Raw genomic sequence first — 13,435 nt, 5'->3', positions numbered from 1 at the left:
ATACTACATGTTGGAACAGCAAAAGGCCCTTGTCACATATGCTATAGATAATAAAATTCCTACGTTGAGCCCATATCAGTGGTCTCTCGTTGAAAAAATTGTTCTACTTGTAAAACCATTCAAAGAAATTACTGTGGAAAGCCAGCAAACGAGAAGCCACTTCATCTTCAATAATTCCCACAATAGAGACTCTGAAATTATTCTTATCAAAAGCAAAGATCAGTAGTTCCTTTAGTGGCATTAATACCACAACAGAAGAACTAGAAAATCCAATAAAAAAAAATTTTCAGCATATATAGAAAACAAGTCTTTATGCTTGTCATTTTTATTAGATTCAAAATGAAATTTCAAAAAGAGGATATGCTAGAGGAAATCTCAATAAGAATTAAATTCTGAAGCTTCTACTTCTGGAGGTGATCAAGATGGAGGTGAATTTCTAAGTTTTTCTGATTTATTTGATGAATTAGCTTCTGGTAAACGAAAGAATGAAGAATAGCATGTTTTTAAAAAGAAAGAAAAAAAAAAGAAAGAGACGAACAAACGTTTCGATCAAGAATTAGAAACATATTTACATTTATCCCTAATTTGAGCAAAATAGCTATGAAATATTTAAGTGCCTCAGCATCTTCCATTGAAAGTGAAAAAATTTTCAGCACTGAAGGTAACATTTATGAGCCGGCAAAAAATAGGTTATGCCCTGAAAATGATGAAATTCTCATGTTTTTGCATTGTAAAAACAAACTGTAAAACCCTTAAATTGTAATTTAAGGGTTTTACAGTTTAAATATTAAATTTTTATTTGTTTTATATTTGTTTTGTATTTAAACTTTAAACTTATGAAACAAATAAAAATTTAATTTTTCTTCTTAACCTATTCAATACTTTTTCTTATGTAAAGTTTAAACTTTATATTATACGTTATGTTATACTTATAATATGTATTGATGAAAGGAATAATTTGATTAGTAAAATTTTTTTAATATTCAGATTGTCATGTAATAAATAATAAATATATAACAGAAATTTATTAGTTTTTATTACTAGCATTGTATGTAACATTCTAACAAAAATACCAAAATGTAAAATTGGCCGATTATCGAAACCGATTAATCGGTGGAAATGGCCGATACCGATTAATCGGCTAAGTGGCCGATACGGCCGATTACCGATTACTTGCCGATTAATCGGTGCATCCTTAATACTTACCTTTATGTATATACCTTATGTACAGTTCATCCAATCATGTTTTAACATGTAAAAACATGTTTATTGTGTTTATTATTATTATTTTTTAAAGGTAATCAGCCTATGAATTAGTTGCTATTTAATGTTATGGTATAGGTTTTGCTTTATTATCATAATTGAGGTTCATAAGAAAATTTGCAGTAGCAAACAGCTAACATTACTGGTCAACCAACTAAAATTTAGAGGTACCTTAGAGGCACACCTTAGAGGTATGAAGGAGTACATGTCAGGAGTTGCAATTTGGCACAGAATATTTGGTGCCCAAATCATGTTCACATAAAATAAACCAGACTTGTAGGTAGTCAGGGGACCAAGAACCGGGTCAAAATATAATATAAAATGTTGAGACTGTTTCTACAAAAGTTGAAAAAGCTATTGGGGATTTACAAGCCAACACAGCGAGCATAGCAGCCGATTAGTTTTACAGCAAACAAATAAAGATATGGTGAAATTATTTGCGTTGGCGCAAGTGTGAGATTTGCACATGCATTGCTCACGCTCTCCGAGACATAGTCTTGTCCCAAGAATGGCTTTGCCATTTTACTTGTTATTATATGTTGGGAAGAATGTTGAAATTATTAAAATATTATTTATTATATACTGTATATTATATAAAATTTATTACTTACAGTGATTCAATCATCTTGATTCAATTCTTCATTGCCTTTATATTTGATGCTTGATGCTATTGTTTTCAATTAAAATTTAGTAATAAGTTATTTCAGTAAACTTTTGGAATATGAAACTGTGAAACTGTCTAAGAAATTTTTTAATATTCTGAATATTGGAATTTTATTTCAGTTTACATAGAGAATATTAAAAATATTTTTAAAGAGCTTTATGAAAGAAGAAAATTTCTTGTAAGAAAATTATCATATGATTATTCCAATTATTTATATAAATAATTGTTTAGTTATAATTACAAATTTATATAAATAAATGTTTTCAATAATTAATAATAATGTTTGAACAATTTTTAAAAATTAAATATCTGAACTCTTATTGAAATTTCTTCCTTCATTAAAAATGCATGATTTTTGTTTATTTGAATAAATGAAATAGAATAATCTTTTTAATAAATAGATTCTATTTCATTATTTTAATTTGATTTATATGTATGCTGAAAATGACCTGCACTTGAAGCCATTTCATAAATAATGCATGTTCTTAACCAAACAGTTTTTGTTTAATGAATGATCATATTGTATACAATTAAATTTATTTACATTTTGATTATTAAATTAAATATTTTATGTAAGGTTTAAAATTTTTACATAGTTTGTTTATAAATTTTATGTAGGCTATAGTTGTTTCAATAATTTTAAATATATTAAATATAATGTTTTTTATTTCAGATTCTACTTTTCACTTATTAAATTGTCAATATTCTACAAAAAATATTGATTCTGGGAATCTTGAATTTGTAAGTATTATGTTTACAGTAATATAACTAGTCTCAATTTATTGTAAATAAACTTTGTTATACTTTTTATATAATTTTAATCTACTTAATTCTGGCTTTGCTTTGGCAAAATAAATTAACTTGGTTTAATATCAGAATATGAACAAATCATTAAAATCATATCAGTAATAACAATGATATTAATAATATATGTATAGACTTATTTGTTTTTATATTAGAAGGATTTTTTAAATTAAACTTCTGGCATTTATTAAAAAAATTATAAAATATATTTTAAATTTTCATTTCATTTTAATTATTAGAGATAGAAAAACAGGTTTTGAAATATATTTTTAAAAAATAAATTGTTATGTCAAATCTTGAATTAATCAATACATTTACTGAAAAATTTTGTGTGAAAATAGTAAAAATAATTTTTATCTAATTACAAAAAAAAAGCTTTTAATTATAAAATATGGTTTAAAAAGTTTTAGAATTACTAAAATGAGTAAATTAATAATAATATTAAACATTTTTTAGAGTAGATAGATGATACTTAAATTTATTGATTACTCAGACATTACTGTATTCTGCAAGATATCAAGGGTTGAACTTTGATACCTTTTAGCAATAAAGTATTTGACTTTCTTAAGATTTGATTTCTCTTGTAATGTATTTGATATTCCCTTTCAACTGCAAGAAGAGTGGTTGTACTCAAACATTTCATGAGTCAGTGAATGATGCCAATAAAGCTTTATTATACTATTAATAGATATTATTTTAGATTATAACATTATTTATATACCAGAAGTTTTAGAACTAATAAATTTTCAACAATAGGTTATTAATTTTTGATAAAATTAATATTAGTTTATTAATTTATACAATATTAAAACTTTAGCTGTAAGCACACTAGAAAATTTCTCTTTATAATACAAGATAAGATCTTTTTTAGCTAACATATTTGTTTAAATATAGATATAGTTTCATTATATCTAAAAAAGACAAAGACATACAATTCTGTGGTTAATAGAATAGATTATAACAAATAATTCTTAACATACTTGCAAAAAAAAAATTTAACAGCAAAACATAATTATATCTATAGTATTTCTCAGAATAGGAATGTAGCCAATGTCCTAGATCTTGAATGTGTAACAGCTCACCATTATAGCTAAGAAATGAAGTCGTAAACAAAGTTGAATAAAATAGAGCACTTTGAAAATTCAAATGCCATGATATATAACACCATGTGACTTTTTTTTTGTTTTCATAATCTTAAAAATTTCCAATATATGTCTGTATATATGTTATGTTCTAATTTGTAATGAACACAGAACTATTTTAATTTGCATATGTACACTAATAAGCATCAACTGCAGCTTCATTCTTATTTGGGAAAGAGTATAATAATCATCCTGATATATGAATATTCTATTAATTTCTGATATTTGTCTAGTTTCAGCTGCAAGATAAATAAAAAGTTGCATTAAAAATTTTTGAATATCACAATAAATATAATAATAAAAAAGCTAAGCATTATATAGTAGAAGTTCATTAATCCAGCACTTATGGGACCAGAGTGGTTTCACATTATTAGATGTTGTATTTTCACAAAATTAGCAACTTTATATACAAAACAGTCTTTAAGCTTTATTAATAAATAAACATAAAATTAATGAAAATGAAATTTTATTCTGTTTTTCTTCAATTGTTGATAAAGAAACAATTTTTTTATTTTTTATTAGATGAAATCTTCCACTTTTTTTACTAACATCTTTGATTTCTTTTTTTAAATTTGTTTTACTGAAGATGTAAATATAGTCTTATTTCAAAAAATCTGTTAGCAAAACTTGTTTTGTTTTATATATAATTCTATAATACTTTTAATAATTTTTTATATAATTAAATTTACTTTTATAGAACTCTGTTCAATGCAATATATGTGAAGTCTAGACATAATAGAAAATGGGGAATTCCATCTTAAAACATTGAAAATTGAAAGTAATGACAACACAATTGCAATGTCATAATAATTTGCATGGGCATAAACATTAATGTTAAAATACTAAAGTTTAAAATAAAATTATTGAAAATAAAATAGTGAAAAATATTTTAAAATATCATGTTAAATCAAAACTGCATTATTTGATTACTGTGCAAATCAAGGGTTAGGTATACTGGTACTTTAAATTAGAAATTTTTCCAGTTGTCTTATATTAGCAGTCAAGTTTATTTCTTTGCTAGCATTTTTTGATTGTATCTTTGTATAGTTGGTTCTCAATAATTTGAACTTTGTTAAGTCAAATCTTTTCATAGGTTGAATTTTATTTTTGTCTAGTTGTAACAATTATAAATTCAATGCAGTTTTTGTATCTATAAGTCTAACTATATCATTTAATTATTTAAGTCTAATTGTATCATTTGAATCATAATAATTATGAACTCATTACAGTAATAGTAATTTCAGTAACATTTTGTTAACTCAAATTCTTCTCTCTCTCTCTCATCTCAAGTTATCAAGTCAACAGTAGTAGAAAATTTTTATTAATTATATTTATATAGTTTTTTCAATACAGTAAATTATTTATGTAACATTAAAGGTTTTATGAAATAACTATTTTTTTTAAATAGTCAGTAAGGAGGTAATTTGAATTTAATGGAATTCAGTATTAGTATAATATAATACTGTATTTACTTGCTTATAAGACGATCTTGAATAAAGGACAAGGTATGACTTTAAAGATCAAAATAAAGAAAATTAGATTTATTAATACAATTCTAATTTTATTTCGTTTAATCACAAATAAAATATCAAATGCACATTAATGCACACATTGACTCACAGAAATTACTGGCATTTTAAACTTCAAGGAAAAATCTTGTGAAATTGACAACATAAGTTTCTTCATGTAAAGCTGGACAATTGGAAACCTTTTATGCCAATTATTAACAGTTGAATCCACTCTCCGTCAATTACACTTATGAGTTTCTCTGAATTCTGATTTCTGAATAATCATCTGTGTTTTCACATGGGAATGGATAAAAACAATGGGCTTCCATATGGTTTTGGAATTTAATTCAAAAGCTTTGCTTTTTCTATTGCTATTCATCTTTACTCCTGACAATACACAAGAAGGATTTAAACAACTCAGATAAAATACTTTTGTTTTTAAACAACAGAGGGTGAGCATCTTGTAAAAAATGCAAATACACAATTCACAAAAATTATTTCAAAAGCGCAAAGAATTCTTCGCACACACGTATAGGACGACCTAGTGAAAAATGAATAAAAACCTTGTCTTATATGTGAGTAAATATGGTATATATATATTTTTTAATCAGCATGTCCCAAAATTTGACAATCATAAAAGTAATTAACAGTCATAAAAGATAATTGATAAAAGAAGTAACATTCATAAAATTTATGTATTGTAAAATTATGCTTATATGCTACACTACTAATAAATACAATAGAAATATTTCTATGTTAAATTATTTACACTTGGCATTTTTTTATACTAAATGAAATCTATAAAGTAAAAATATATTTGTAAAAAATTTACATGATTATCCTAACATTGTAATAGTTAAAATTGATGCTGATGAATCTAATTATGAATTAGATACAGCATGATCATTATATATTTACAGAATAGTAGTAAAGATGGAAATTTATATAATAATTTATTTTAAATGTAAATATAGTATATATATTTTTTTAATCAGCATGTCCCAAAATAACAGTCATAAAAGTAATGTGATGCATATACTAACATGCCTGTTTTACTCATACAATATTCATTTTTATTGGAATGAATTTTTTTAATATTTTATTTTTAATTTACTTTAAATTTAAAATAAAATATTATTTGTTTGATATTTTGTTTATCAGAAAAACGGAAATAAACCCATACTAAGTAAAAGTCAAAAAGTTAAATCTGTTCATTTGAAACATCGAGTACCAAAATTTGGACAGTGGTCTGAAGATGAAGCTGAAGAGAATAACAATAGGCTTCAAAATAAAAGTTATTCAGTAGAAAGTTGTCCAGAAATGTTTTCGGTGAAGTATGACATATCCAGCAGTAGTGAAAGTGATTCAGATACCAAAAGTGGATTGCAAATGTTAATGAGTTGCTTTATTCCGAGCTCTAAGTACCATAAAAGAAAAAAAATTAAAAAAATAAATTTAGAACATAAAAAATTATTAAATAAATATAAACCAGTTGAAGGTATAAATACTAAGATTGAAAAGAAAAAAGTTCCTCCACCTATACCACCACCTCCCTCTCCATTACTTTTGAAAAAGCAAGTTAAATCTGAATATTATAACCAATTAAGTAAATCAGATAATAATTTACATAAAGAAGATACTATTCTTAGAAATTGTAAATCCAACACACTCAATATTTCAAAAAGTACTGATAAAGTAAATATTCTTCATTCTCCAGACTTAAAAAGTAAAACAAGTTCCTTACCAATGAGGTACCAAAAGAGACGCGCCCCACCTCCACCTATTAATATTTCTGTCTGTGATAAAGAAGAGTGTAATAAAAATGTAGAGAACATTTTCAAAAGCAATGTATTATCTTTAGAAGACAAAGTTGAGCCAGTAAAAGAAATTAATAAAAGTATGTTTAAAAATATAGAAATTGTTAATCAGGTTGATAATCCAAATTTCAGAAAAACTGAAGAAGTTTCAGTTTCACCACCTATTCTACCTGTTAAAAAAGTTCCTCATGATACCAAAACATTATTTGGATATTCTTTAGAAGAACAAGAACAAAACTTATCATATAATAAATTAAGTCAAAATGAAAACTTATACTGCGAATTAAAACAGAATTTTATAAAATCCCCTGAAGAAAATATAAATTTGTGTAGTAAAGGTAAAGTTGTTAATTTAACTGATTTATCTAGGAAACTATTCTATCAATCATCATCTTATCATCGCACGAAAACAAAAGCTAAGAATGACAATTCTCATGCAAAAGAAGAAAAACTTTCTTCCAACATCATGTTTGATAGATTTACAAACCAAAATAAAGAAAAAGAAGCAGATTTATATAAAATAAATGATACTATGAGCATTTCAAATTTATTTACAAATCATTTACATTCTGATTTTAATGTCAAAACTAAATCTGGAGTTACTAAAAGTGATGATAGTTTTAAAGAAAGAGGAAATAAAGATTCTAGTGATTCCTACATAAGAAAGAAGATATTTAGTAATAATAATAATAATAATAATAAAGCAGTTTTAAGTAACACTAATACTATTTTTCCATTTACTATTACTTCTGAGAACTATGTGACATTTTCATCTCCTGAAGCATGTTTTGTGACTTATACAAATGCAAATGAGAATTTACATACTACTAAACATTCATTTGTTAATGATAAAAATTACTTAAAACATGAATCACTCAAAGAAAGTGAAAATAATTGTCAAAATAAGAATAATTATCAAAAATCTAAAGTAGATGCAAAAGAAAACATTTTTAAAGAAAAAAATAAATTAAATAAATATAATATAAAAGAGAAGATAAAATCTGATATTACAAAAGAACCAAAATTAAATTTGTTAATAGAGAAGGATAAAACTGATAAAGATAAACAGCCTTTGTGTAATATATTTTTGGATGACTCTACAATTAATCAAAATAAAGAAGGAAAAGAATTTAGTTTACAGCATAATTATAGAAAAAAATGTCAGATAAAATCAGACAAACCTTTATCCATTTTGGAAGAAAAGCAAAAATTTGTTATTAATAAGAAATTTAATAAAACTTCAGAATTAGATACTTTTGAAAATAATTATTCAATGAAAAAATGTCCAGAAAAGAAATTGAATTCTGTTCATGTACAAACTGAGTCATTATTTGGAGAATTGGGGGTGAATGTCAAAAATAGCAACAGTGGAGTTTGTTCATCTGCCAATTTTTACAGACCAACACAGGAAATTAGAACTCCTCAGACGTCAACCACCTTAGCAGTACCATTGCCAGAATTAAGAGCAAATAGAACTTATCGACACGGTATGTTAATATACGCATTCCATTTATCAGTTTGTTTGATTACACTTAAATGTATTTTTATTAATTAATAAAATTTTAATTTTATATATATTAACATATATTTATATTAATTAAAGTTGTGAATGTTTTAGATTCTTTACATTCATCTAATAAGGCTATGTCTATGTCCAAAAAATTTCAACTAATAACATTATTCAAACAATTAGAAACTGCTATTGCTAATGGTCAACATAAAAAAGCTGCAGTTTTAGCAAAAAAATTAGCAATACATAAAGCTTCCTGCTCTTTAAATGAACTTTCAGTTGAAGAAAATGATGATAAAAACTTTATTATGTAAGTTTGTTAATAATTAATTATTTTTTAATTTAATTTAAAAAAATTATTTTTATGAAATTATTTTAACTAAATTATATAAGTTTATAATATAATTTTTTAGTATCAAAAAGACAAAGATTATTATCAAATTATCAATTTGTTTAAAAAAATTTATGGCTTCTGCAGTATATTTTGGCAGAAATGTAACTGTAATAAAAATAGAATCAAAAATAAAAATGATTTATCATGATTATAAATAATTCTTTCTTTCAGAGTTAGCCTTTATATTGAAGATAAATTTCTTCATCAAGGGCCATTTCCATTAAAAATTCATTCTTTTATGACTCTTGGAATGTTGAAAAGTAAAGTAAGTCTTTATTAAGTCATTAAATTTTTAGCTTAGATTTTTATAATTTAAAATTTTTATTTGTTTAGATAGAGAAAGAATATTCTATTCCTAAAGAATTTCAAAGATGGATATTAAACAAGAGATTGGTTATTGATGATGATATTACATTATCTGATTATGATGTAACTGATGCAGGATGTCCCCTTTTCTTATATTTAATGTATCCAAGTTCTGAAAGTGAAGCATCTAATGTATTAAATAATAATTCTTCTTCAAATGAAGAAAATCAGCATCAAAATTTATTCTTTGAAGATGTACAAAGTCATTTGTTTAATTTTGAAAATATCCCAAATATTCCTGAAGAAAATGAAGGTAAAGACAAATTATGAAACAAATTAAGTTAGTAATTAAGAGAAGCTTCACTGTACACAAAATAACAGAATTTACTTGCATTTTCAGATGTATGTTCTACTTGTGGAATATTAGAGTCTTGTCAGTCATGCAGAGAATCTAAATCAAATACTAAAGCAGAAAATTCTCATTGCAGAAATCTTAATGTGATGGCTGAAAATCATGAAATAGTAAATATAATTATATAATTATAATTTTTCATTTCTTTATAAAATTTAATAGTTTTATTCGTGTAAAAACAATTCTATAATTTTATTATATCTATTTACGTTTTAGAATGAAAAATATGAGAATTTAAAAAAAGAAGCTGAAAAAAATTACCAGTTCCTTATTCAGCTTGATAATCAAGATTTGATACCAAATGCTGATTCATTTGAATGTTCTGTTTGTTTCAGTGATGTTAAAGCAAATGAAGGAGTTGTTTTAAGAGATTGCCTTCATCAGTTTTGCAAGTAAAATATAACATAAGCAATTTTTAAAATAAATAAATAATGCAATTTATTATTTTATCTCAATTATATTTTCCAGGCAATGCTTAGCAAATGCCATTGAATTTACAGAAAATGCAATTATTAAGTGCCTTTTTAGAAATGATCAATACTCCTGTGATAGCATTCTTCAAGAAAGAGAAATTAAAGCAGTAATTATTTAATATAACATATATATATATATATATTAGGTGATTCAAATAGAATATAAGTTTGAAAGCATATAACATGTAATGAGAAGACTTACGAAATCAGTTGAGGTGTTAATTTATAGCAAAGCACATCACATTTAACCTTAAACAGTCATTTTGGTTTGATGTTAGCTTCATTGATGGTGATACAGCAAACATATTACCTGAATTTGATTTCTTGATAAACTCAAAGCAACATATATCTGTTTTCAGGTTAGTAACTGTGACAGTGATTCAAGTTTTGGAGCTCAGCACTATTTGCAAGCAAGGATGGAATAAACACTAGCTCTTTAATGAAATCCAAGAAGAAAAAATTGAGAGGCATCAAATCTGAGGAACAAAGTGATCAAGCTATCAGCCCTACTTGATCAATTCACCAACCTGGAAAATATACTTTTAGTTTTTTCTTACTCCTTATTATGATTGTTTTTGGTATGTTTTTTGTATATTTATGCATTGTATGTTTATTGTTGTTGTCTATTAGTTTTATTCAAGGCCTTGTTTTCAGGGGAAATTCTTTCTTGTCCTGAAAGACATTATTTGTATCAATTTAAAAATTAAAAAAAAATAAAACAGTTTTGAGGAAATCCTGGACATCTGTACATTAGTGGAATGATGTACCATCTTGCTGAAAATGCATATGTCCTTTTTATGTCATTATTGTCTGACTGTAGAATGAGAAAATTTTCCTTTAATTCAGATACATGATATCATCGATAGTTCTTTAATGGAATAAAGAAGCAGCTGTACACTTTATTTTAGCAAAAAGACCAAAAATAAATAAGACCAAATTTTTGACTATCATGATCATGTTCTACAGTTACTTGTGAATTTTCAAACTCCAATCCTGCAGTTTGTGTGTTCATTTTCCCACTGAGTTGAAATGTTGACTCATCACAGGTGTCTAGGGAATGTTCTCATCTTCCTCAATCCAATGCAACATTTCTGCACTATTTGAGACAAACTTGATGTGTTTTGCTATAAATTCTGTCAGTTAAGTTTTCTGATTAAAATTTGATATTCTTTCAAAGTTGTAAAGTCTTTTTGAATCATCCTGTACATATAATTTATATAAAATATTAATACATTTCTAAATTTTATTTTCATAATTTCAGTTAGTGTCACCAGAAGTTTTTGAACGATATTTGCGGCGTGGATTAGTAACAGCAGAAAGCTGTACAGAAAATAGTTTTCATTGTAAATCTCCAGATTGTCCTGGTTGGTGTGTATATGAAGACACAATTAATACATTTGACTGTCCTGTTTGTTTTCATGTTAATTGTCTCTCCTGTCAAGCCATTCATGAAGGTTTAAATTGTAAACAGTATCAAGATGAATTAGCATATCGATCTGAAAGAGACAAAGAAGCACGAGAAACTAAGGAATATCTTGAAGTATAAAATTTTAAATTTATAGAAAATAAAATAACAATAATAAAAAATTTTTAACTTGTATAATTTTTTTAAGAATATGGTGCAAGAAGGTAAAGCAATGTTTTGTCCCAAATGCAATGTGATAGTTATGAAAAGATGGGGATGTGATTGGTTAAAGTGTTCAGTTTGTCAAACAGAAATATGTTGGATAACAAAACAGCCACGTTGGGGACCTGAAGTAAGTTTGATTATACATTTGTTTTTTTTTTTTTTTAAGTCTCAACTATAANTTCACAACGTTAGCAGATTTAATAACGTCTTTATTTTTCACGATTGTCAATATCGTCGTTCTCGGAATACGGTATGCAACAGTTAAAATCTCGAACACGCATGCCACCTTCATATTTCTCAACAATCTCTTTTTTCAGTTGTGATTCTAGTCATTTTTTTAGTTTTCTGTTGCTTTTCATTTGCCTTCTTGCAATTCATGATTAATAATAAAATTTTACTTACAAATTAAAATCAGAAGAAATCTAACAAAGTTATAAACTGTGGCACCGCGAACGTCTAGTCTGGTCTAGTACACCGACAGTTGTTCATAGATGGCGCGTATAATTGAATTAAGTCATCTACCGAACAAAAGTTGTATACCAAGCAAAATTTGTTTAGTCCAAACAGGACGTATTCCGAATTGGACGTATTCTAAAGCAGACATATACTAAGGTACCACTGTATATGTATGCTATGTTGATGACATCTTGATGATATGGAAAGAAAAACCAGACATTCAACAGTTCATCAGAGATGTCAATTCCAACCAATTTGGCCTAGAGCTTGAACTAGAGCAAGAGAACGATAAAACTATACATTTTCTAGACATAGCAATAGAAGTAAAGAACAGAGCGGAAAGCACTATAAAAGATTACAGAAACCCGACTAATAACCCGTTATTAATACCATGGACCTCCCATGATCACGCAAGCTATAAATAGCAGTGTTCTGGGTGCTTATAAAGAGAGCATACATGCACTGCAGCAAACTTCAAGACATAATTATAAAATTAGATAACATCAAAGAACTAGCTAGGCAGCGCAGTGACAGCCAGAATATGATAAAGGCCATTATTAACAAAAGAAGAATATTCTCAGTTTTCTGAAACCGTGTTTCATAATTTTCTATAATTCTCAAACACAAAACCATACTACTATTATTTAAACACTTGGCGTTTTTTCATCTTTATTCAGTTGATACGAGTATTACTACACGTTTCGGGCACTGCCCCTCATCAGCCAACTAAACATTAAAAAGGTATACATAAATTTTTTAACAAAACAACATTATACAGAAAGGCTATTTTACAAAAATATATAACTAAATGTATAAATTCATTTGCGAGACATACCATTAGATTCTTTACAAATTTGAAAGGTGTACACATGTATAAGAGTAATGCAGTTTTGTATCTCTGTCTAGATAAATTTTCACACATTTTTTACAAATTTATAATGCAACATTATTTATTTTATATTTATAGGAAATTTACAAAATATAACCTATCTTAAGTTTTACAATATACTACATTTATTAGTGAGACTTAGAATATATTTTTCCAACAATGAAATC

At 25.9% G+C, this 13,435-nt stretch overlaps 1 protein-coding gene across 1 annotated transcript in view; it reads left to right on the top strand.

Annotated features, from left to right (window-relative positions):
- The window catches only part of LOC111624680, a 41,749-nt gene that overhangs the window by 9,814 nt on the left and 18,500 nt on the right, over window positions 1-13,435 (top strand). The window contains exons 3-12 of the mRNA XM_023367590.1: window positions 2,601-2,668; window positions 6,543-8,685; window positions 8,817-9,018; window positions 9,274-9,367; window positions 9,436-9,721; window positions 9,809-9,930; window positions 10,037-10,212; window positions 10,289-10,400; window positions 11,555-11,833; window positions 11,907-12,070. Of these exons, the coding sequence (XP_023223358.1) occupies window positions 6,702-8,685; window positions 8,817-9,018; window positions 9,274-9,367; window positions 9,436-9,721; window positions 9,809-9,930; window positions 10,037-10,212; window positions 10,289-10,400; window positions 11,555-11,833; window positions 11,907-12,070 (3,419 nt within the window). The 5' untranslated portion in view covers window positions 2,601-2,668; window positions 6,543-6,701. The remainder of the gene's footprint in view (window positions 1-2,600; window positions 2,669-6,542; window positions 8,686-8,816; window positions 9,019-9,273; window positions 9,368-9,435; window positions 9,722-9,808; window positions 9,931-10,036; window positions 10,213-10,288; window positions 10,401-11,554; window positions 11,834-11,906; window positions 12,071-13,435) is intronic.

Source organism: Centruroides sculpturatus, unplaced genomic scaffold, assembly GCF_000671375.1.
Source record: "Centruroides sculpturatus isolate CEXI.00-Female unplaced genomic scaffold, Cexi_2.0 scaffold358, whole genome shotgun sequence".
Taxonomy (NCBI): Eukaryota; Metazoa; Arthropoda; class Arachnida; order Scorpiones; family Buthidae; genus Centruroides; species Centruroides sculpturatus.
The sequence above is the reverse complement of the archived record's forward strand: the minus strand, read 5'-3'. Positions and strand labels throughout refer to the sequence as shown.